Source organism: Oncorhynchus kisutch, linkage group LG15 (assembly GCF_002021735.2).
Source record: "Oncorhynchus kisutch isolate 150728-3 linkage group LG15, Okis_V2, whole genome shotgun sequence".
Taxonomy (NCBI): Eukaryota; Metazoa; Chordata; class Actinopteri; order Salmoniformes; family Salmonidae; genus Oncorhynchus; species Oncorhynchus kisutch.
In genome coordinates, this window is record NC_034188.2 from 90,947,993 (window position 1) to 90,973,550 (window position 25,558).

A 25,558-nucleotide genomic window follows, 5' to 3' on the forward strand; every position below is an offset into this window, starting at 1 on the left:
TTAGTGTGACTGTGACCCTGTCATCTTTCCTCTCCATGGAAACCCAACAGGATATCGAGCAACTGTAGTGTTCTCTGCTACTGCTACTCCGTCCTGGATCATCAGGTGATTTACCCCATGTTGACGTAGTGGAGATGTACTAACTAGGTGATTTACCCCATGTTGACATAGTGGTGATGTACTAACTAGGTGATTTACCCCATGTTGACATAGTGGTGATGTACTAACTAGGTGATTTACCCCATGTTGACATAGTGGTGATGTACTAACTAGGTGATTTACCGCATGTTGACATAGTGGTGATGTACTAACTAGGTGATTTACCCCATGTTGACATAGTGAGTCGACACTAACTAGGTGATTTACCCCATGTTGACATAGTGAGTCGACACTAACTAGGTGATTTACCCCATGTTGACATAGTGGTGATGTACTAACTAGGTGATTTACCCCATGTTGACATAGTGGTGATGTACTAACTAGGTGATTTACCCCATGTTGACATAGTGAGTCGACACTAACTAGGTGATTTACCCCATGTTGACATAGTGGTGATGTACTAACTAGGTGATTTACCCCATGTTGACATAGTGGTGATGTACTAACTAGGTCATTTACCCCATGTTGACATAGTGTAGACTCACTAACTAGGTGATTTACCCCATGTTGACATAGTGAGTCGACACTAACTAGGTGATTTACCCCATGTTGACATAGTGAGTCGACACTAACTAGGGGATTTACCCCATGTTGACATAGTGGTGATGTACTAACTAGGTGATTTACCCCATGTTGACATAGTGAGTCTACACTAACTAGGTGATTTACCTTTTTACAATTTGTGATGTGTTTGTGTTGGGCTGTAGGGGGCAGAATTGAGTTGCCTTCCACAGTATGTAAGTGATGTTGTTTTCCAGGAAGTAGCGTTGTTGTTTTTGAGTTCTTGTAGGCTTTTCGAATGGTCTTCAGTGGGGGGAAAAACAAAACATAATCAAAGGTATCTGGAAGAGGTCATTTCATCCACAAACACAAATCTAACTTTATATACAACCTTACGCTGGGGAAGAGTTCTGCTGGACAATTATAACTTTATATACAACCTTACGCTGGGGAAGAGTTCTGCTGGACAATTATAACTTTATATACAACCTTACGCTGGGGAAGAGTTCTGCTGGACAATTATAACTTTATATACAACCTTACGCTGGGGAAGAGTTCTGCTGGACAATTATAACTTTATATACAACCTTACGCTGGGGAAGAGTTCTGCTGGACAAATATAACTTTATATACAACCTTACGCTGGGGAAGAGTTCTGCTGGACAATTATAACTTTATATACAACCTTACGCTGGGGAAGAGTTCTGCTGGACAATTATAACTTTATATACAACCTTACGCTGGGGAAGAGTTCTGCTGGACAATTATAACTTTATATACAACCTTACGCTGGGGAAGAGTTCTGCTGGACAATTATAACTTTATATACAACCTTACGCTGGGGAAGAGTTCTGCTGGACAAATATAACTTTATATACAACCTTACGCTGGGGAAGAGTTCTGCTGGACAATTGCACACATTTGTTTTTATGCAAAGACACACCAGAATTGCTTCCCAAAGAGGAATTGACTTGTTTCTGAATTGTCCAGTCTACATCCTGACTTAAATCTGCTTTTGTTTTTTTGTTTGAGCAATGGATATACACGGAGTATACCAAACATTTAAAAAACACCTTCCTGATATTGAGTTGCACCCCTTTCATAATTTTCCCCCTCAGAACAGCCTCAATTCATCAGGGCAGGGACTCTACAAGGTGTTGAAAGCGTTCCACAGGGATGCTGGCCCATGTTGACTCCAATAAGGGCCTAAAATAAGGGTCGATTTTTGACTTTGGCGGGGTAAGACGTCTGTTTCACGAGCGACGTTGTTGGGTGTTCAGGGCTCCCGCAGTGCCAGCATATTCCACTATGATCTCATTTATAGTCAAATAAATGCTGCAGTAGCTGTTTTCAAAGTATTTTTGCAGTTTTGTTTCATAGCTGGTAAAATGATCGCACAAAGTCCAAAGAACTACAAATCCTATATTGCCTATCCCTCCTCGCGCTGCAACACTGCCTGGCTGGAGGCTGTGTTGCACGTGAAGAGTTGATTTTGAAAGGTTCATTTTTAGAAGCACAGACATACAAGTTGGTCTAAATGACTTGAAACGGAAGTCTATGGAAGTGAGACTTTACCCTTGTGTGTGTTTGGTTACCCTTGTGTGTGTTTGGTTACCCTTGTGTGTGTTTGGTTACCCTTGTGTGTGTTTGGTTACCCTTGTGTGTGTTTGGTTACCCTTGTGTGTGTTTGGTTACCCTTGTGTGTGTTTGGTTACCCTTGTGTGTGTTTGGTTACCCTTGTGTGTGTTTGGTTATTTATACTGAACAAAAATATAAACGCAAAACATTTTTTCCAAGCGCACAAAAGCGTATTTCTCTAAAATGTGGAGCACAAATTAGTTGACAACTCTGTTAGTGAGTATTTCTCCTTTGCCAAGATAATCCATCCACCGGACAGGTGTAGCCTATTAAGAAGCATGATCATTACACATGTGCACCTTGTGCTGGGGACAATAAAAGCCCACTCTAAAATGTGCAGTTTGGTCACACAACACAATGCCACAGATGTCTCAAGTTTTGAGGGAGCGTGCTACTGGCGTGCTTGACTGCAGGAATATCCACCAGGAATATCCACTCTTTTGTGGGGGAAAACTAATTCTGGTTGGTTGGGCCTGGCTCCACAGTGGGTGGACCTGGCACCCAAGTGGGTGGGCCTATGCCCTCCCAGGCCCACTCATGGCTGTGCCCTTAGGACTCTTAATTCATTAATTAAATTTAACTGATTTCCTTCTATGAACTGTAACTCAGTGAAGTCTGAGTTTCATCTGCTAGGGAAGAGAAGATGACGTTTCTACTAGTTAGACTCAATCTCACAAACACAGGGTTGCCAGGTCTAGCAAAAATGACCACTCAAAACCCACCCACAAGGCATGAAAACTCGCCCCCCCCCCCCCCCCCCCCAACAATAAAAAATAATTAACAGCATGAGTCACCTCATTTAGCCAGTATACCTTTTTTCCATAACTTTATCGAGCAAATTTAAGTAGAAATATCAACTTGTAAGAAGCAAAGTATGTTTTTCCATTTAAAACAATAATTATTGAGCTCTAATGTGAATTAAAGGAATTTTAAATTTGCCGCAAACTGGTTACCGAAGTAATTAGAACAGAAAAAAGAATACCTATTATTTGGGGTCATACTTGTGCAATACAGTCTGATATACCACAGCTTTCAGTTAATCAGCATTCTGGGCTCAAACCACGTAGTTTATATTTTGTAAATAATATCCCTTATCTGCATGTGTATAACTATAGAGACATCTGACAGGAGAGTTCAAGGAATGACAGAGAATCTCAAATTCTCTGTGCAAGAAACACTTGTGATGAACTTAAGGCAATTTTCTGGCAATTATGATGTTATTACTACAGACCTTTACAAAAAAAAAAAAAGGCCTATTTGTGAGATTAGATTGATTAGATTGACTCATTTCAATAGGCAAAGGCCAGTCCAACTGACTAAAATCTGTAATTAAACTTTGCCATGGTTTGGTTAGCTACATGCAGGTGAGCTATAGCCTGATAGGCCTACATCAGATAGCCTACAGTAACCCAGGCAGGTAGTAAAATGAATGATTTAGCAGCTTGCCTAGTTCAAATTGACAAACTCATTTGAGGGAAGAAGTTCTTCTGGTTGCCGTGGTGGAATAGGCTATTGAGGATTGGGTTGTAAATTCAATCACTGAATCAAATATTAATAATATGGATATGAACTGAATAGGTCTATGCTTGTAAACCACAACCAGTGATTAAAAACCGAAATAAAACCTGTAGCCTGTCTAATGCATTCTAATAACAGCTGATCCGGCAATTGCGATTGAACTGTGACCATGTTCACAATTGATAACTTCCCATTTTCATTAATGGCCATTAATAATTGCATAATAACACAAGGCTACAACAACAATAAACTGAAGTTATAGGCTATTTACTAAATCATTTTGCCAGCTGTAGGTAGGTTACACAAGACGCCAGTGATATAGACATTTCAACATTATGCTACATGACCAAATGTATGCGGACACCTGCTGTCATGGGTATTAATATTGAGTTGGTCCCCCCTGTGCTGCTATAACAGCCTCCACTCTTCTGGGAAGGCTTTCCACTCGATGTTGGAACATTGCTGCTATAACAGCCTCCACTCTTCTGGGAAGGCTTTCCACTAGATGTTGGAACATTGCTGCTATAACAGCCACCACTCTTCTGGGAAGGCTTTCCACTAGATGTTGGTATATTGCTGCTATAACAGCCTCCACTCTTCTGGGAAGGCTTTCCAATAGATGTTGGAACATTGCTGCTATAACAGCCTCCACTCTTCTGGGAAGGCTTTCCACTAGATGTTGGAACATTGCTGCTATAACAGCCTCCACTCTTCTGGGAAGGCTTTCCACTAGATGTTGGAACATTGCTGCTATAACTGGCCCATGTTGACTCCAATGCTTCCCACTGGGAGGCTGGCCCATGTTGACTCCAATGCTTCCCACTGGGAGGCTGGCCCATGTTGACTCCAATGCTTCGTACTGGGAGGCTGGCCCATGTTGACTCCAATGCTTCGTACTGGGAGGCTGGCCCATGTTGACTCCAATGCTTCGTACTGTTGTCTAGCTGGATGTCCTTTGGGTGGTGGACCATTCTTGATACACACAGGAAACTATTGAGTGTGAAAACCCAGCAGCGTTGCAGTTCTTGACACAAACCGGTGCACCTGGCACCTACCACCATACCCTGTTTAAAGGCACTTCAATATGTTGTCTTGCCCGTTCACCCTCTGAATGGTACACAGACACAATCCATGTCTCAATTGACTCATGGTTTAAAAATCCTTCTTTAACCTGTCATCCCCCTCTTCATCTACATTGATTTGAAGTGGATTTAACAAGTGATGTCTAATAAGGGATCGTAGCTTTACCTGGTCAGTGAATGTCATGGAAATAACAGGTGTTCTTAATGTTTTGTCCACTCGGTGTACGTCATGGAAATAACAGGTGTTCTTAATGTTTCGTCCACTCGGTGTAAGTCATGGAAATAACAGGTGTTCTTAATGTTTTGGCCACTCGGTGTAAGTCATGGAAATAACAGGTGTTCTTAATGTTTTGTCCACTCAGTGTTTGTTGCTGGAACAGTTGTGTAAGGTTGGTAGAATCGTATTCAAAAAGACGAACCGCTCTGATGCCTGGTTGCTTCCACCTAGTATTAAGTTATTATCAAAACAACCTCCTTTTAATGTTTAATTTCTAATTTGGATGATTTCTATAATTTTTCTTTGACTTTTTCAAAATGTGGACTAAGTTTTTCATAGATCGATAGGAAAAATAATCAAATGTAAATTTTAATGTGGCAAAGTGTGAAGACTGCACAGGTGGTGTGTAGACTTCCCCCAGCGACTGTATCCCTGAAATTACCATTGTTTTCGTGCATTTGATGATATAATCGTAAAGCCCATTCAAAAGATTAGGAGACATAACACGGAATTGTTCTTTGTCCTGACTGCTGATGTGTACTTCCACAACTGGTAGGAGGGGCCTATTCTGACCACTCAGGGGAGTGGGGGGAGGGGCAGGGACAGAATAGCACAGTACTAGCCTGTCTCTGTATGAGGGCCTCTAAGCCTAACTAAAAGACTACTATTTTACCTGTATTTTCTCCGTCTACCTTCTACGTTCAATATGAACAGAAACACTCTGTCGCCAGGACAGTCGGGAGGTTAGTGTGTGTATTTGCGTGTGTGTGTGTGTGTACGTGTGGTGGACTTTCGTTTTCATGTTTATCTCCTGCGTTCACAGTGCAGGAATGTGTTAAAGAAAGTGCCAGCTAGGCAGAGTGCTCCTTCTCTCCCTCTCTCGTTCTCCCTTTCTCTCCCCCCCCCCCTCTCTCTCCCCCTTCCCCCCCCCCCCCCCTCTCTCCCCCTCTCCTTCTCCCCCTCTCTCTCTCTCCCCCTCTCCCCCTCTCTCTCTCTCCCCCTCTCCTTCTCCCCCTCTCTCTCTCTCCCCCTCTCCTTCTCCCCCCCTCTCTCTCTCCCCCTCTCTCCTTCTTCCTTTCTCTCATTCTCCCTCTCTCCCTTTCTCTCTCCCTTTCTCTCTCTTCTCTCTCTCTCCCCTTCTCTCTCTCCCTCTCTCTTCTCTCTCTCCCCTTCTCCTTCTCCCTCTCTCCTTCTCCCTCTCTCCTTCTCCCTTTCTCCCCTCTCTCTCCCTCCCTCTCTCTCTCCCCTCTCTTCCAATCTGCTGAGCTGTCAGTTTCTGCTAGCTGCGGTTCAATGCATCCCAAATGACTCCCTATTACCTAGCTAGTGCCCTTACGTGAGGATTCCGGTGCCAGTTGGGATGAATCCATAACCGCCTCAGACACAGGAGGATCGCTGTTATTCCTCAGAACTCCCTGTAAAGTTGTCTGTTCCGCTAACAGTGTAGTAGTTTTATCTGAGAGCGTCAGTTTGAAACTTTGATTGATAGAAAATGCGCTGATGTACATCGATAGGCTCTCCAGGAGACTGATATTGACTGAGTGGACTTGCCATTGTGATGCATCATTTGGACTGTTGGATGAGGCTTGCGGCCACATTGAGATTGTTAGAAAATTCTCTATTGAACCAATGGGAGGTTATTGAACAAAAATGAAATACAAAATCCGTCTGCCTTCTTCACGTACACAAGTTGACTTGAACTTTTGAATATTTAAATATATATTTAAATATATGACACAAACGTTTTAATCCTTGTTAATTTGTTTATTTTCCTCTGTAGGCCCTGCTCAGGTTCCCATGATGTCCCCTAATGGTTCAGTGCCTCCAATATATGTGCCTCCTGGATACGTTTCACAGGTATGCTCTCCCTCTCTTCCTGTTTCACGGGTATGCTCTCCCTCTCTTCCTGTTTCACGGGAATGCTCTCCCTCTCTTCCTGTTTCACGGGTATGCTCTCCCTCTCTTCCTGTTTCACGGGTATGCTCTCCCTCTCTTCCTGTTTCACGGGTATGCTCTCCCTCTCTTCCTGTTTCACGGGAATGCTCTCCCTCTCTTCCTGTATCAAGGGTATGCTCTCCCTCTCTTCCTGTTTCACGGGTATGCTCTCCCTCTCTTCCTGTTTCACGGGTATGCTCTCCCTCTCTTCCTGTTTCACGGGTATGCTCTCCCTCTCTTCCTGTTTCACGGGTATGCTCTCCCTCTCTTCCTGTTTCACGGGTATGCTCTCCCTCTCTTCCTGTTTCACGGGTATGCTCTCCCTCTCTTCCTGTTTCACGGGTATGCTCTCCCTCTTCCTGTCTCGTGGACACACAAACACACACCTACAATTTAAATTGGATTTGACCTTTGTAATGTACAGTGCCTTCAGAAAGTACTCTGACCCCTTGACCTTTTTTTAAATATTATGTTACATTACAGGCTGAATTTAAAATGTATTAAATTTAGATTTTTTGGGGGGGGGGGTAACTGACCTACACAAAGTACTCTGTGGAAGTGAAATCGGGTTTTAGAAATGTTTTAGTCAATAAGCTGAAAATGTCTTCGGGTCGATAAGTTTTCAAGCCCTTTGTTGCGGCTTAAAGTTCAGGGGTAACAGTTTGCTTAACAAGTCACACGATAACTTGCTTTGTGTGCAATAATAGTGTTTAAACATCTCTGTACCCCACACGTACCTGTAAGGTCCTCAATCGAGCAGTGAATTGGTAGATGAAAAAAACGGAATATATAAAAAAGCAGATATTGAATATCCCTTTGAACCTGGTGAAGTTATTAATTACACTTTGGATGGTGTATCAATACACCCAGTCACTACAAGCATACAGGTGTCCTTCCTAACTCAGTTGCCGGAGAGGAAGGAAACCACTCAGGGATTTCACCATGAGGCTAATGGGGACTTTAAAACCGTTACTGTTTTTTAATTTTTTTAAATAAAAATATATATTTAACTAGGCGAGACAATTACTATTTAACTAGTTGAGGACAAATTATTATTTACAATGACTGCCTACACCGGCCAAACCCGGATGACGCTGGGCCAATTGTGCTCTGCCTTATGGGACTCCCATTCACGGCCGGATGGGATGCAGCCTGGATTCGAACCAGAGACTAGTGACGCCTCTTGCACTGAGATGCAATGCCTTAGACCGCTGTGCTACTCGGGAGCATGTACAGGAGGAATTTGCGGAATGCTGAAGGACAGAGTGAAAAGAAGGAAGCCTGTACATAACAAATTTATATACACCAAAACATGCATCCTGTTTGCAATAAGGCACTAAAATAAAACTGCAACAAAAATTTAACTATATATTTTTGTTCTGAAAATGTTTGGAGCAAATCCAACACAACGCATCACTGAGTAACTGCCTCCATATTTTAAAGCATGTTGGTGGCTGCATCATGTTATGGGTATGCTTGTCATCGACAAGAACTCGGGAGTTTTTTAGGATGAAAATAAACTGAAAAGGGCTAAGCACAGGCAAAATCCTAGAGAAAAACCTGGTTCAAGCTGCTGTCCACTAGACACTGGGAGATGAATTCACTTTTCAGCAGGACAATAACCTAAAAAACAAGGCTAAATCTACACCCGAGTTGCTAAGAAAGAGGACATTGAATGTTCCTGACATTGAATGACATTGGCTTCATAATCTATGTCAACACTTGAACAATGGCTGTCTAGCAATGATCAACAACCAACCTGACAGATCTTGAAGTATTTTTACAAGAATAATGTACACATATTGTATAATCCAGGTGTGCAAAGCTCTTAAGGCTTACCCAGAAAGACTCACAGCTGAAATCACTCTTAGAGACTTACCCAGAGAGACTCACAGGTGTAATCACTCTTAGAGACTTACCCAGAAAGACTCACAGCTGTAATCACTCTTAGAGCCTTACCCAGAGAGACTCACAGGTGTAATCGCTGCCGAAGTTGATTCTAACATGTATTGACTCCAGGTGTATGACTGCTTATGTAAATGAGATTTCTGTGTTACATTTTCAAGACATTGCAAGAATAAACAAGAAAACACGTTTTCACTGTGATTATGGGTTATTGTGTGCTGATGGGTGAGGAATTCAGGCTGTAACACAACAACCTGTGGAATAAGACAGCAGGCATGACTACATTCTGAAGGCTCTGTAGATGCTTATACATACCGGTTCTCCTTTCATAAGTCTGATTTTGGCCTCCTGATTTCATGTCCGACTCATTCTACGTCCTCAGACACAATCAAACATTTGTAACCCCTAATAACCTGTTGTCTCAGATCATATACAGAAGTTTCGAATAATAATTGTTGTTCTCTCTCTTTCTCTCCCCATCGCTCTCTCTCTCTCTCTCTCTCTCTCTCTCTCTCTCTCTCTCTCTCTCTCTCTCTCTCTCTCTCTCTCTCTCTCTCTCTCTCTCTCTCTCTCTCTCTCTCTCTCTCTCTCTCTCGCTCTCTCGCTCTCTCCCTACCTACCTCGCTCTCTCCCTACCTCGCTCTCGCTCTCTCCCTACCTCGCTCTCGCTCTCTCCCTACCTCGCTCTCGCTCTCTCTCTCCCTACCTCTCTCGCTCTCTCCCTACCTCGCTCTCGCTCTCTCCCTACCTCGCTCTCGCTCTCTCCCTACCTCGCTCTCGCTCTCTCCCTACCTCGCTCTCGCTCTCTCCCTACCTCGCTCTCGCTCTCTCCCTACCTCGCTCTCTCCCTACCTCGCTCTCTCCCTACCTCGCTCTCTCCCTACCTCGCTCTCTCCCTACCTCGCTCTCGCTCTCGCTCTCTCCCTACCTCGCTCTCTCCCTACCTCGCTCTCGCTCTCGCTCTCTCCCTACCTCGCTCTCGCTCTCTCCCTACCTCGCTCTCGCTCTCTCCCTACCTCGCTCTCTCCCTACCTCGCTCTCTCCCTACCTCGCTCTCGCTCTCTCCCTCTCCCTACCTCGCTCTCTCCCTCTCCCTACCTCGCTCTCGCTCTCTCCCTACCTCGCTCTCGCTCTCTCCCTACCTCGCTCTCGCTCTCTCCCTACCTCGCTCTCGCTCTCTCCCTACCTCGCTCTCGCTCTCTCCCTACCTCGCTCTCGCTCTCTCCCTACCTCGCTCTCGCTCTCTCCCTACCTCGCTCTCGCTCTCTCCCTACCTCGCTCTCTCTCTCCACCTTTCCGTCCATCAGATCATAGAGGAGAATGGAGTACGACGTGTTCTGGTCTTACCTCAGCAGCCAGAGTTCCACCCTGGGGGCCACTCCCCCCTGCACCACCCCCCTCCTCCACCCCACGCCCACCTGCCCGCCTTCATCCCCCACCCCGCCATGTTGCCCCCCCCACCCCACCTCTACACAGGCATGGCGGGGGACATGAGCTCCCAGTATATACCACAGTACCACCCGGCACACATTTACTCAGAGCAGGGTGAGTATATACACTACATAGTATTCACTACATAGTATACACTACACACCACATACTATACACTACATAGTATATAGTATACACTACATAGAATACACTACATAGTATACACTACACACCACATAGTATACACTACATAGTATATAGTATACACTACATAGTATACACTACACACTACATAGTATGCACTACATAGTATGTGCTACACACTACATAGTATACACTACATAGTATACACTACATAGTATACATTACACACTACATAGTATACACTATACACTATATGATATGCACTACATAGTATAAGCTATACACTACATCGTATACACTACATCGTATACACTACATTGTATATGCTACACACTAAATACACTAAATAGTATACACTATACACTACATAGTATACACTACATAGTATGCACTACATAGTATACACTACATCGTATACACTACATTGTATATGCTACACACTAAATACACTAAATAGTATACACTATACACTACATAGTATACACTACATAGTATGCACTACATAGTATACACTACATAGTATACACTACATACAGAGCATTCAGAAAGTATTCAGACCCCTTGACTTTTCCCACATTTTGTTACTTTACAGTCTTATTCTAAATTGGATTAAATTGTTGTTTTTCCTCATCAATCTACACACAGTACCCCATAATGGCAAAGCAAAAACAGGTTTATAGACATTTTAGCAAATTTACTAAATAAAATATGAAATGTGACATTTACATTAATATTCAGACTATTTACTCAGTGTTGAAGAACCTTTGGCAGCGATAACAGCCTCCAGTCTTCTTGGGTATGACGCAACAAGCTTGACAAACCTGTATTTGGGGAGTTTCTCCCATTCTTCTCTGCAGATCCTCTCAAGCTCTGTCAGGTTGGATGGGGAGCGTCGCTGCACAGCTATTTTCAGTTCTTTCCAGAGATGTTAGATCGGGTTCAAGTCCGGGCTCTGGCTGGGCCAATCAAGGACATTCAGAGACTTGTCCCGAAGCCACTCCTGCATTGTCTTGGCTGTGTGCTTTGGGTCATTGTCCTGTTGGAAGGTGAACTTTCGCCCCAGTCTGAGGTCCTGAGCTCTCTGGAGCAGGTTTTCATCAAGAATCTCTCTGTACTTTGCTCTGTTCATCTTTGTCTCGATCCTGACTGGTCTCCCAGTCCCTGCCACTGAAAAAAAACATCCCCACAGCATGATGCTGCCACCACCATGCTTCACCATTGGGATGCTTCTAGGTGTCCTCCAGACATGACGCTTGGCATTCAGGCCAAAGACTTCAATCTTGGTAACATCAGACCAGAGAATCTTGTTTAGTCCTTTTGGTCCCTGTTGGCAAACTTCAAGTGGGCTGTCATATGTGCCTTTTACTGAGAAGTGGCTTCCGTCTGGCCACTCTACCATAAAGACCTGATTGGTGTAGTGCTGTAGAGATGGTTGTCCTTCTGGAAGGTTCTCCCATCTCCATAGACAAACTCTAGAGCTCTGTCAGTGACCATTGGATTCTTGGTCACCTCCCTGACCAAGGCCCTTCTCGCCTGATTGCTCAGTTTGGCCGGACGGCCAGCTCTAGGAGGAGTCTTGGTGGTTCCAAACGTGTTCCGTTTGAGAACATAGTGGCCTCCAACATTCTTATTCCCAGTAATGTGTTGTATTGGATTTGCCCCAAACATGACACTTTGTATTCAGGACACATTTTTTTGTTGTTGAATATTTGTATTCTGTTCAGGCTTCCTTCTTTTCACTCTGTCATTTAGGTTAGTATTGTGGAGTAACTACAATGTTGTTGATCCGTCCTCAGTTTTCTCCGATCACAGCCATTAAACTCTGTAACTGTTTTAAAGTCCCCATTGGCCTCATGGTGAAATCCCTGAGCGGTTTCCTTCCTCTCTGGCAACTGAGTTAAGAAGGAAGCCTGTATCTTTGTAGTGACTGGGTGAATTGATACACCATCCAAAGTGTAATTAATAACTTCACCGGGTTCAAAGGGATATTCAATATCTGCTTTATTTTTTACCCATCTACCAATAGGTGCCCTTCTTTGAGTCATTGGAAAACCTCTCTGGTCTTTGTGGTTAAATCTGTGTTTGAAATTCACTGCTTGACTGGGGGACCTTACAGATCATTGTCTGTGGGGTGTACAGAGATGAGGTAGTCATGACAATCATATTAAGCGTTATTATTGCACAGAGTCCATACACCTTATTATGTGATTTGTTAAGCACATTTTTTACTAAACTTAGTTAGGCTTGACATAACAAAAGGGTTTGTGTACTTATTGACTCAAGACAAATCTCAATTTAATCCATTTTAAATTCCGGCTGTAACCCTATAATGTGGAATAAGTCAAGGGGTATGAATACTGTCTGAAGGCTCTGTGTGTGTGTCTGTACTCCATACCTGTTCTGCATGTCTAAGTGTCTCTGTGTGTCTGGTCTCCTCCCAGTCTCGGCAGATTCTCATTCCCCACACGGACGCCCGCCGCCGTTCGTCCACCGCGACGAAAGGGCCAGCAAGACCTACGAGCGTCTGCAGAAGAAGCTCAAGGAGCGGCAAGGGGGAGAGAGAGGAGGAGGAGGTGGTCAGATGAAGGACAGCCCCCCTCCCTCGCCACAGAAGAGTCGAGGCAGCCCCCCCTCCATGGACAGTATCTACAATGGGGTGGTTGGAGGAGGGAAGGGGCTGGAGGCTGAACTGGGACAGGGACAGACCAGCACCACCGCCAAGCAGATGGACAAAGAACCTGGAGGTAAGGAGGGCCAGTGGCCCGAGGGGTGGCTATTTAAGCTGAAGGAGAGGACCAGGGGCTGGGACAGGAACAAAGGCTGGGACAGGAACAGGGGCTGGGTCAGGGGTTGGAACAGGGGCTGGGTCAGGGGTTAGAACAGGGGCTGGGTCAGGGGCTGGAACAGGGGTTGGGACAGGAACAGGGGCTGGGTCAGGGGTTGGGACAGGGACTGGGACAGGGGTTGGAACAGGGGCTGGGACAGGAACAGGGGTTGGGTCAGGAGCAGGGGCTGGGTCAGGAACAGGGGCTGGGACAGGAACAGGGGCTGGGACAGGGGTTGGAACAGGGGCTGGATCAGGGGTTGGAACAGGGGCTGGGACAGGAACAGGGGCTGGGACAGGAGCAGGGGCTGGGACAGGGGCTGGGTCAGGGGTTGGGTCAGGAACAGGGGCTGGGACAGGAGCAGGGGCTGGGTCAGGGGTTTGAACAGGGGCTGGGTCAGGGGTTGGAACAGGAACACGGGCTGGGACAGGAACAGGGGCTGGGACAGGAGCAGGGGCTGGGACAGGAGCAGGGGCTGGGACAGGAGCAGGGGCTGGGTCAGGAACAGGGGCTGGGTCAGGGGTTGGAACAGGGGCTGGGTCAGGGGTTGGAACAGGGGCTGGGTCAGGGGTTGGAACAGGGGCTGGGTCAGGGGTTGGAACAGGGGCTGGGTCAGGGGTTGGAACAGGGGCTGGGTCAGGGGTTGGAACAGGGGCTGGGTCAGGGGTTGGGGAGGAACAGGGGTTGGGACAAGGGGCTGGGTCAGGGGTTGGGACAGGAGTGGGGCAGGGTCAGGGGTTGGTACAGGGGCTGGGACAGGAACACGGGCTGGGTCAGGGGTTGGGACAGGGGTTAGAACAGGGGATGGGACAGGGGTTAGAACAGGGGATGGGACAGGAACAGGGGCTGGGTCAGGAACAGGGGCTGGGTCAGGAACAGGGGTTGGAACAGGGGCTGGGACAGGGGTTGGGGAGGAACAGGGGTTGGGACAAGGGGCTGGGTCAGGGGTTGGGACAGGAGTGGGGCAGGGTCAGGGGTTGGTACAGGGGCTGGGACAGGAACAGGGGCTGGGTCAGGGGCTGGGACAGGGGTTGGGACAGGAGCAGTGGTTGGGACAGGGGTTGGAACGGGCTGGAACAGGGGTTGGAACAGGGGCTGGGACAGGAACAGGGGTTGGGACAGGAACAGGGGCTGGGACAGGGACTGGGACAGGGGCTGGGTCAGGGGCTGGGACAGGGGTTGGGACAAGGGGCTGGGCGAAGAGGCAGTGGTGGAAATTGTAACACTTTGCTTGACACCCAGCGTCGTAACAACTGACATAACTTGTCATAACCTGTCATAGTATGGTCATAACACTGTCGTGACACATACAGTGCATTCGGGAAAATATTCAGACCCCTTGACTTTTTCCACATTTGTTACGTTACAGCCTTAATCTAAAATGGACTCACATTTCTTCATCATCAACCTACACACAATACCCCGTAATGACAAAGCGAATAGGATTTTAGACATTTTTGCAAATTTATTACAAATATGAAACAAATACCTTATTTACATAAGTATTCAAACCCTTTTGCTTTGAGACACAACATTGAGCTCAGGTGCATCCTGTTTCCATTGACCATCCTTGAGATGTTTCTACTACTTGATTGGAGTCCACCTGTGGTAAATTCAATTGATTGGACATGATTTGGAAAGGCACACACCTGTCTATATAAGGTCTCACAGTTGACAGTGAATGTCAGAGCAAAGACAGGATTGTGTCGAGGCACAGATCTGGGGAAGGGTACCAACAAATGTCTGCCGCATTGAAGGTCCCCAAGAACACAGTGGCCTCCATCATTCTTAAATGGAAGAAGTATGGAAATACCAAGACTCTTCCTAGAGCTGTCCGCCCGGCCAAACTGAGCAATCAGGGGGAGAAGGACCTTGGTCAGGGAGGTGACCAAAAACCCGATGGTCACTCTGACAAAGCTCCAGAATTCCACTGTGGAGATGGGAGAACCTTCCAGAAAGACAGCCATTTCTGCAGCACTCCACCAATCAGGCCTTTTGTGGTAGTGTAATGCACTGTATATTTGGACCTGTTGTGACATGTACTGTGTTATTTTATGACTGGCTATGACGCCTGCATAAGTTTTAAAAAATCCACAAAACCACACAAGGATATACATTCCATTACACCAGGTATTCCCAAACTGGGGTTACGAGCCTTCAGGGGTACGCCAAACCAAAAATGTAATTCGTAATTTTTCTTCTCTCGCCTGAGTAGCCTCGTTTCACTGCCAAAAAATTAAATTAAACCATCTCAGCGAAATAACAACACAATGTCAAATACAGGTCAAATAATTAACATCCAATCACATTAACCGTTACTCATCCAATCACATTAACCGTTACTCATCCAATCACATTAACCGGTACTCATCCAATCACATTAACCGGTACTCATCCAATCACATTAACCGTTACTCATCCAATCACATTAACCGGTACTCATCCAATCACATTAACCGGTACTCATCCAATCACATTAACCGGTACTCATCCAATCACATTAACCGTTACTCATCCAATCACATTAACCGGTACTCATCCAATCACATTAACCGGTACTCATCCAATCACATTAACCGGTACTCATCCAATCACATTAACCGGTACTCATCCAATCACATTAACCGGTACTCATCCAATCACATTAACCATTACTCATCCAATCACATTAACCGGTACTCATCCAATCCAATCACATTAACCGTTACTCATCCAATCACATTAACCGGTACTCATCCAATCACATTAACCGGTACTCATCCAATCACATTAACCGGTACTCATCCAATCACATTAACCGGTACTCATCCAATCACATTAACCGGTACTCATCCAATCACATTAACCGTTACTCATCCAATCACATTAACCGTTACTCATCCAATCACATTAACCGTTACTCATCCAATCACATTAACCGTTACTCATCCAATCACATTAACCGTTACTCATCCAATCACATTAACCGTTACTCATCCAATCACATTAACCGTTACTCATCCAATCACATTAACCGGTACTCATCCAATCACATTAACCGGTACTCGTCCAATCACATTAACCGTTACTCGTCCAATCACATTAACCGTTACTCATCCAATCACATTAACCGTTACTCATCCAATCACATTAACCGGTACTCGTCCAATCACATTAACCGTTACTCATCCAATCACATTAAGCGTTACTCATCCAATCACATTAAGCGTTACTCATCCAATCACATTAACCGGTACTCATCCAATCACATTAACCGGTACTCATCCAATCACATTAACCGGTACTCATCCAATCACATTAACCGTTACTCTCTGGTGGAAATGAGAGTCCCCGGGCATTTTGTCGTGTTACTATACATTTATTAGTAATTAATAATTATACATTATTGAAGTAGATTGAATAGAATAACTTTGATGTGTCGTTTACTTTTATATCAGAACCCGAACGCAATGTGTCAGTGAGTAACCAGATCACCAACACCAGTAACCAGATCACCAACACCAGTAACCAGATATAACCAGATCACCAACACCAGTAACCAGATCACCAACACCAGTAACCAGATCACCAACACCAGTAACCAGATCACCAACACCAGTAACCAGATCACCAACACCAGTAACCAGATCACCAACACCAGTAACCAGATCACCAACACCAGTAACCAGATCACCAACACCAGTAACCAGATCACCAACACCAGTAACCAGATCACCAACACCAGTAACCAGATCACCATTACCAACACCAGTAACCAGATCACCATTACCAACACCAGTAACCAGATCACCAACACCAGTAACCAGATCACCAACACCAGTCACCAGATCACCATTACCAACACCAGTCACCAGATCCCGAACGCAATGTGTCAGTGAGTAACCAGATCACCAACACCAGTAACCAGATCACCAACACCAGTAACCAGATCACCAACACCAGTAACCAGATCACCAACACCAGTCACCAGATCACCAACACCAGTAACCAGATCACCAGATCACCAACACCAGTAACCAGATCACCAACACCAGTCACCAGATCACCATTACCAACACCAGTCACCAGTTCACCATTACCAACACCAGTAACCAGATCACCAACACCAGTAACCAGATCACCAACCCCAGTAACCAGTCACCAACACCAGTAACCAGATCACCAACACCAGTCACCAGATCACCATTACCAACACCAGTCACCAGATCACCAACACCAGTAACCAGATCACCAACACCAGTAACCAGATCACCAACACCAGTAACCAGATCACCAACACCAGTAACCAGGTAACCAGATCACCAGTCACCAGATCACCAACACCAGTCACCAGATCACCAACACCAGTCACCAACACCAGTCACCAGATCACCAACACCAGATCACCATTACCAACACCAGTCACCAGATCACCAACACCAGTCACCATTACCAACACCAGTCACCAGATCACCATTACTACACCAGTCACCAGATCACCATTACCAACACCAGTCACCAGATCACCATTACCAACACCAGTCACCAGATCACCAACACCAATAACCAGATCACCAACACCAGTAACCAGATCACCAACACCAGTAACCAGAAGGTACCACGTTAATCTGTATAAACAATAGTACGCAAGTATAAACACCATGGGACCATGCAGCCGTCATACCGCTCAGGAAGGAGACACGTTCTGTCTCCTAGAGATGAACATACTTTGGTGCGAAAAGGGCAAATCAATCCCAGAACAACAGCAAAGGACCTTGTGAAGATGCTAGAGGAAACCGGTACAAAAGTGTCTATATCCACAGTTAAACGAGTCCTATATCGACATAACCTGAACGGCCGCTCAGCAAGGAAGAAGCCACTAATCGGTTTGCAACTGCACATGGGGACAAAGATCATACTTTTTGGAGAAATGTTCTCTGGTCTGATGAAACAAAAATGGAATTGTTTGGCCATAATGACCATCATTATGTTTGGAGGAAAAAGGGAGAGGCTTGCAAGAAGAACACCATCCCAACCGTGAAGCACTGGGGTGGCAGCATCAAGTTGTGGGGGTGCTTTTCTGCAGGAGGGACTGGTGCACTTCACAAAATAGATGGCAACATGAGGGGAAATTATGTGGATATTTTGAAGCAACATCTCAAGACATCAGTCAGGAAGTTAAAGCTTGGTCGTAAATGGGTCTTCCAAATGGACAATGACCCCAAGCATACTTCCAAAGTTGCCAAGCATACTTGGCAAAAAGGCTTAAGGTCAACAATGTCAAGGTGTTGGAGTGGCCAACACAAAGCCCTGACCTCAATCCTATAGAACATTACACCAGCTCTGTCAGGAGGAACGGGCCAAAATTCATCCAACTTATTGTGGGAAGCTTCTGGAAGGCTTCCCAAAACATTTGACCCAAGTTAAACCATTTAAAGGCAATGCTACCAAATACTAATTTAGTGTATGTAAACTTCTGACCCACTGGGAATGTGATGAAAGAAATAAAAGCTGAAATAAATAATTCTCTCTACTTTTATTCTGACATTTCACACTGTAAAGATAAAGTGGTGATCCTAACTGACCTAAGACAGGGAATCTATACTCTGATTAAATGTCAGGAATTGTGAAAAACTGAGTTTAAATGTATTTGGCTAAGGTGTATATAAACTTCTGACTTCAGCTGTAGGTGGTCCTTTTGTCCATGTTGGAAAGGGCACTGTTGAGTGCCATAGAGATGGCATTATCTGTGGATCTGTTGGGGTGGTATGCAAATGAGTGGGTCTAGGGTTTCTGGGATAATGGTGTTGATGTGAGCCATGACCAGCCTTTCAAAGCACTTAATGGCTACTGATGTGAGTGCTACGGGTCAGTAGTCATTTATGCAGGTTACCTTAGTGTTCTTGGGCAAAGGGACTATGGTGGTCTGCTTGAAACGTGTTGGTATTACAGACTCAGACAGGGGCAGGTTGAAAATGTCAGTGAAGACACTTGCCAGTTTGTCGGCGCATGCTCGCAGTAAACGTCCTGGTAATCTGTCTGGCCCTGCGGCCTTGAGAATGTTGACCTGTTTAAAGGTCTTACTCACAATGGCTACGGAGAGTGTGATCACTCAGTCGTCTGGAACAGCTGATGCTCTCATGCATGTTTCAGTGTTACTTGCCCTTTGTAGTCTGTAAAAGTTTGAAGCCACATCCGACGAGCATCGGACCCGGCGTAATACGATTCAATCATAGTCCTGTATTGATGCTTTGCCTGTTTGATGGTTCGTCGGAGGGCAAAGCGAGATTTCTTACAAGCTTCCTAGCCACTGTGCTTCTACACCTGCATTGCTTGGGGTTTTAGGCTGAGTTTCTGTACAGCACTTTGAGATATCAGCTGATGTACGAAGGGCTATGTAAATAAATTTGATTTGATTTGAGAGTGGCAGCTCTACCCTTTAACTCAGTGCAGATGTTGCCTGTAATCCATTGCTTTCTGGTTGGGGTATGTACGTACGGTCACTGTGGGGACGACATCATCGACGTACTTATTGTTGAAGCCAGTGACTGATGTGGTGTACTTCTCAATGCCATCGGAAGAATCCCGGAACCTATTCCAGTCTGTGCTCGCATAACAGTCCTGTAGCTTAGTGTCATTTTCATTATTTTAGTAGACTCTCTTATCCAGAGTGACTTAGTGCTTTCATCTTAAGATGGCTAGGTGAGACAACCACATCACAGTCGTAGTGAAGTACATGTTTTCCCCTCAATAACAAAGTTATCATCTTAGTCAGAGCTAGTGGGTAGTGACTCTGCTGTCCTTGCATCAAGGGGGAAGCTGGTCCCACCGTTGGGGTTCCAGACAGGGGGTAGCTGACTGGGGGGGTGGAAGGACAGTTTTGACTGTACATGAATGGACCTGCCTGTTGCCCTGGGATCAACATATGTATGATGAATCCGTTTTTTTGTTTTTGTTATTTTTGTGTGTAAAAAATTGCATAACTTAATATCGTAATTTCTTCTGTGTGTGTCTCCTTCTAGACATGGATAAAGAGGCTCAGCTCCTACAGGCCCTGTTGAACACTGTCAGTAAACCAGTGGTGAGTGTCTCTCTCTCTGTGTCTTGTCTTTCATATCATGGACTTTATATACCATAATATTTCAAATCAAGAGTTTATGACATGCACAAGGGCCGCAGATGTAATTGCAGGGTAGGGTGAAATTATTCTGCTCGGATCTCCAACAATGTAGGTCACAGAGAAGTGAATGAAACAATATTACAATAAGTAATAAGTAATAATAATAATACTAAGTGAAATAATATAATACTGGGGGGTGGAAGGACAGGGGGGTTAGCTGATTGGGGGGTGGAAGGACAGGGGGGTTAGCTGATTGGGGGGTGGAAGGACAGGGGGGTTAGCTGATTGGGGGGTGGAAGGACAGGGGGGTTAGCTGATTGGGGGGTGGAAGGACAGGGGGGTTAGCTGATTGGGGGGTGGCAGGACAGGGGGGTTAGCTGACTGGGGGGTGGAAGGACAGGGGGGTTAGCTGATTGGGGGGTGGAAGGACAGGGGGGTTAGCTGATTGGGGGGTGGAAGGACAGGGGGGTTAGCTGATTGGGGGGTGGAAGGACAGGGGGGTTAGCTGATTGGGGGGTGGAAGGACAGGGGGGTTAGCTGATTGGGGGGTGGCAGGACAGGGGGGTTAGCTGATTGGGGGGTGGAAGGACAGGGGGGTTAGCTGATTGGGGGGTGGAAGGACAGGGGGGTTAGCTGATTGGGGGGTGGAAGGACAGGGGGGTTAGCTGATTGGGGGGTGGAAGGACAGGGGGGTTAGCTGATTGGGGGGTGGCAGGACAGGGGGGTTAGCTGACTGGGGGGTGGAAGGACAGGGGGGTTAGCTGATTGGGGGGTGGAAGGACAGGGGGGTTAGCTGATTGGGGGGTGGAAGGACAGGGGGGTTAGCTGATTGGGGGGGTGGAAGGACAGGGGGGTTAGCTGATTGGGGGGTGGAAGGACAGGGGGGTTAGCTGATTGGGGGGTGGCAGGACAGGGGGGTTAGCTGACTGGGGGGTGGAAGGACAGGGGGGTTAGCTGATTGGGGGGTGGAAGGACAGGGGGGTTAGCTGATTGGGGGGTGGAAGGACAGGGGGGTTAGCTGATTGGGGGGTGGAAGGACAGGGGGGTTAGCTGATTGGGGGGTGGAAGGACAGGGGGGTTAGCTGATTGGGGGGTGGCAGGACAGGGGGGTTAGCTGATTGGGGGTGGAAGGACAGGGGGGTTAGCTGATTGGGGGTGGAAGGACAGGGGGGTTAGCTGATTTGGGGGTGGAAGGACAGGGGGGTTAGCTGATTGGGGGGTGGAAGGACAGGGGGGTTAGCTGATTGGGGGGTGGGAGGACAGGGGGGTTAGCTGATTGGGGGGTGGAAGGACAGGGGGGTTAGCTGATTGGGGGGTGGAAGGACAGGGGGTTAGCTGACTGGGGGGTGGAAGGACAGGGGGGGTTAGCTGATTGGGGGGTGGCAGGACAGGGGGGTTAGCTGATTGGGGGGTGGAAGGACAGGGGGGTTAGCTGATTGGGGGGTGGAAGGACAGGGGGGTTAGCTGATTGGGGGGTGGAAGGACAGGGGGGTTAGCTGATTGGGGGGGTGGAAGGACAGGGGGTTAGCTGACTGGGGGGTGGAAGGACAGGGGGTTAGCTGACTGGGGGGTGGAAGGACAGGGGGTTAGCTGATTGGGGGGTGGAAGGACAGGGGGTTAGCTGCCTGGGGGGTGGAAGGACAGGGGGGTGGAAGGACAGGGGGGTTAGCTGATTGGGGGGTGGCAGGACAGGGGGGTTAGCTGATTGGGGGGTGGCAGGACGGGGGTTAGCTGATTGGGGGGTGGCAGGACAGGGGGGTTAGCTGATTGGGGGGGTGGCAGGACGGGGGTTAGCTGATTGGGGGGTGGCAGGACAGGGGGGTTAGCTGATTGGGGGGTGGAAGGACAGGGGGGTTAGCTGACTGGTGGGTGGAAGGACAGGGGGGTTAGCTGATTGGGGGGTGGAAGGACAGGGGGGTTAGCTGACTGGGGGGTGGCAGGACAGGGGGGTTAGCTGATTGGGGGGTGGCAGGACAGGGGGGTTAGCTGACTGGGGGGTGGAAGGACAGGGGGGTTAGCTGATTGGGGGGTGGCAGGACAGGGGGGTTAGCTGATTGGGGGGTGGCAGGACAGGGGGGTTAGCTGATTGGGGGGTGGCAGGACAGGGGGGTTAGCTGACTGGGGGGTGGAAGGACAGGGGGGTTAGCTGATTGGGGGGTGGCAGGACAGGGGGGTTAGCTGATTGGGGGGTGGCAGGACAGGGGGATTAGCTGATTGGGGGGTGGAAGGACAGGGGGGTTAGCTGATTGGGGGGTGGCAGGACAGGGGGGTTAGCTGATTGGGGGGTGGCAGGACAGGGGGGTTAGCTGACTGGGGGGTGGAAGGACAGGGGGGTTAGCTGATTGGGGGGTGGCAGGACAGGGGGGTTAGCTGATTGGGGGGTGGAAGGACAGGGGGGTAGCTGACTGGGGGGTGGAAGGACAGGGGTTGGCTGACTGGGGGGTGGAAGGACAGGGGGGTAGCTGATTGGGGGTTAGATGATTGGGTGTGGTCGTACAGGGGGGTTAGCTGATTGGGGGGTGGCAGGACAGGGGGGGTTAGCTGATTGGGGGGTGTTGGTGGGGGGGTAGCTGACTGGGGGGTGTTGGATGGGGTTGGCTGACTGGGGGGTGGTACGATAGGGGGGTAGCTGACTGGGGGGGTAGGAGGGGTAGCTGACTGGGGGGGTTAGATAGGGGGGGGGGGTTGGATAGAGGGGTTTGTTGACTGGGGGTGGTAGGATAGGGGGGGATTGCTGACTGGGGGTGGTAGGATAGGGGGGGATTGCTGATTGGGGGTGGTAGGATGGGGGGTAGCTGACTGGGGGGTTGGTAGGATATGGGGGGTAGCTGACTGGGGGGTTGGTAGGATGGGGGGTTTGCTGACTGGGGGTGGTAGGATGGGGGGCCTGGGGTCGCTGAATGGGGGGTGGTTGCGTGGGGGGGCAGGGGTACTTGTCTGGGCAGTGGTAGGTCAGGAGGGGGGCAGGGGTAGCTGAATGGGGGGTGGTTGCGTGGGGGTGGCAGGGGTAACTGACTGCTACAGAACTACAGAACTGACAAGTTATTAGCTACAGGACGGAGGAAGTATTAGCTACAGAACGGAGGAGGAATTAGCTACAGGACGGAGGAGGTTTTAGCTACAGGACGGAGGAGGTATTAGCTACAGGACGGAGGAGGTATGGGGGAGGTGTTGGCTACAGGACAGGGGAGGTGTTGGCTACAGGACAGAGGAGGTGTTGGCTACAGGACAGAGGAGGTGTTGGCTACAGGACAGAGGAGGTGTTGGCTACAGGACAGAGGAGGTGTTGGCTACAGGACAGAGGAGGTAATGCTATTGATGTCTGATCTGATGAGGACTTAACTGGTCTTTTTGTTGGATTACGAGTGGAGATTTTTACCTTAATCATGTTGGAGTCATTGAGTAGGCCTAATGTCTTTCTGTTCTGAATCTGATTTATTTTAAGGTGCTGGAGCAGATCAAAGCTCTAATGAAGAACCACTTTTCCTTCCTTCGTACCATGCAGGATTAGGCTGGTGCAGTCAAAGGCTTGCATCCCAAATGGCACCCTATTCCCTATATAGGGTACTACTTTTGACCAGATAGGGTGCCATTTGGGACGCAGGCCCAAGCCTTGTTTAAAAACCCGGCAAGCTCCAGCTGTTGGATGAGAACTGGAAATAGAATGTATTTAACCTTATATGAGATGATTCTCGTCATCATGCATATCTCTGTCATCAATGTCTGATGTCAGACCCATGTAAAGTACCAAAACAAGTCTATTTGACAGAGAGATGGGGAGGTTTGGCGATGGAGAGAGATGGGTGAGGTTTGGAGATGGAGAGAGAGATGGGGGAGGATTGGAGATGGAGAGGGGGAGGATTGAAGATGGAGAGGGGGAGGATTGGAGATTGAGATAGATGGGGAGGTTTGGAGATTGAGAGAGATGGGGAGGTTTCGAGATTGAGAGAGATGGGGGAGGTTGGAGAGAGAGAGATGGGGGAGGTTTGGAGATGTAGAGCGAGATTGAGAGAGATGGGGAGGTTGGGAGATGGAGAGAGATGGGGAGGTTTGGAGATGGAGAGAGAGATGGGGAGGCTTGGAGATGGAGAGAGATGGGGAGGTTTGGAGATGGAGAGAGATGGGGAGGCTTGGAGATGGAGAGAGATGGGGAGGCTTGGAGATGGAGAGAGATGGGGGAGGCTTGGAGATGGAGAGAGATGGGGAGGTTTGGAGATGAGAGAGAGAGATGGGGGGATTTGGAGATGAGAGAGAGATGGGGAGGTTTGGAGATGGAGTGAGAGATGGGGAGGTTTGGAGATGGAGAGAGAGAGATGGGGGGATTTGGAGATGAGAGAGAGATGGGGAGGTTTGGAGATGGAGAGAGAGATGGGGAGGTTTGGAGATGGAGTGAGAGATGGAGGAGGTTTGGAGATGGAGAGAGAGAGATGGGGAGGTTTAGAGATGGAGAGAGAGGATGAAGCGGGGTAGTATTCTCCTCCTGTGAGACATACTGGCCCCCAGCTCAGTGGGTAGACACTACACAGACAGAGGTGAGGAGGAGGACAGACAGACAGACAGGGGTTGATTGCGTTCTTCCATGTAGTGAACTGTTCCTGACTCCCTGTCAGTTGGTCCATGTAATTTTTTTACCTCACAAAACAGAGAAAGAGATCGCCAAGAGATGCCTAGTCAGGCAAACAGCTGAAGGTTAACGCTGCCCTCCCTACAGGAGTACATCTCCACTATCTCTACTATTCCTACTATCTTTCTCTGTCTATCTCTACTAGCCCTACTATCTCTACCTGCCCTACTATCTCTACTAGCCCTACTATATATCTATCTCTACTAGCCCTACTATCTCTACTAGCCCTACTATCTCTACCTGCCCTACTATCTCTACCTGCCCTACTATCTCTACCTGCCCTACTATCTCTACCTGCCCTACTATCTCTACATGCCCTACTATCTCTACCTGCCCTACTATCTCTACCTGCCCTACTATCTCTACCTGCCCTACTATCTCTACCTGCCCTACTATCTCTACCTGCCCTACTATCTCTACCTGCCCTACTATCTCTACCTGCCCTACTATCTCTACTAGCCCTACTATATATCTATCTCT

At 47.6% G+C, this 25,558-nt stretch overlaps 1 protein-coding gene across 2 annotated transcripts in view; it reads left to right on the forward strand.

Moving 5' to 3' along the window:
- fndc3a (fibronectin type III domain containing 3A) overlaps window positions 1-25,558 on the forward strand; it is a 158,572-nt gene that overhangs the window by 70,427 nt on the left and 62,587 nt on the right. For both annotated transcript variants that reach the window (XM_031791290.1, XM_031791289.1), the window contains exons 4-7: window positions 6,896-6,972; window positions 10,263-10,500; window positions 12,972-13,274; window positions 20,357-20,415. In XM_031791290.1, coding sequence (XP_031647150.1) covers window positions 6,896-6,972; window positions 10,263-10,500; window positions 12,972-13,274; window positions 20,357-20,415 — 677 coding nt within the window. The remainder of the gene's footprint in view (window positions 1-6,895; window positions 6,973-10,262; window positions 10,501-12,971; window positions 13,275-20,356; window positions 20,416-25,558) is intronic.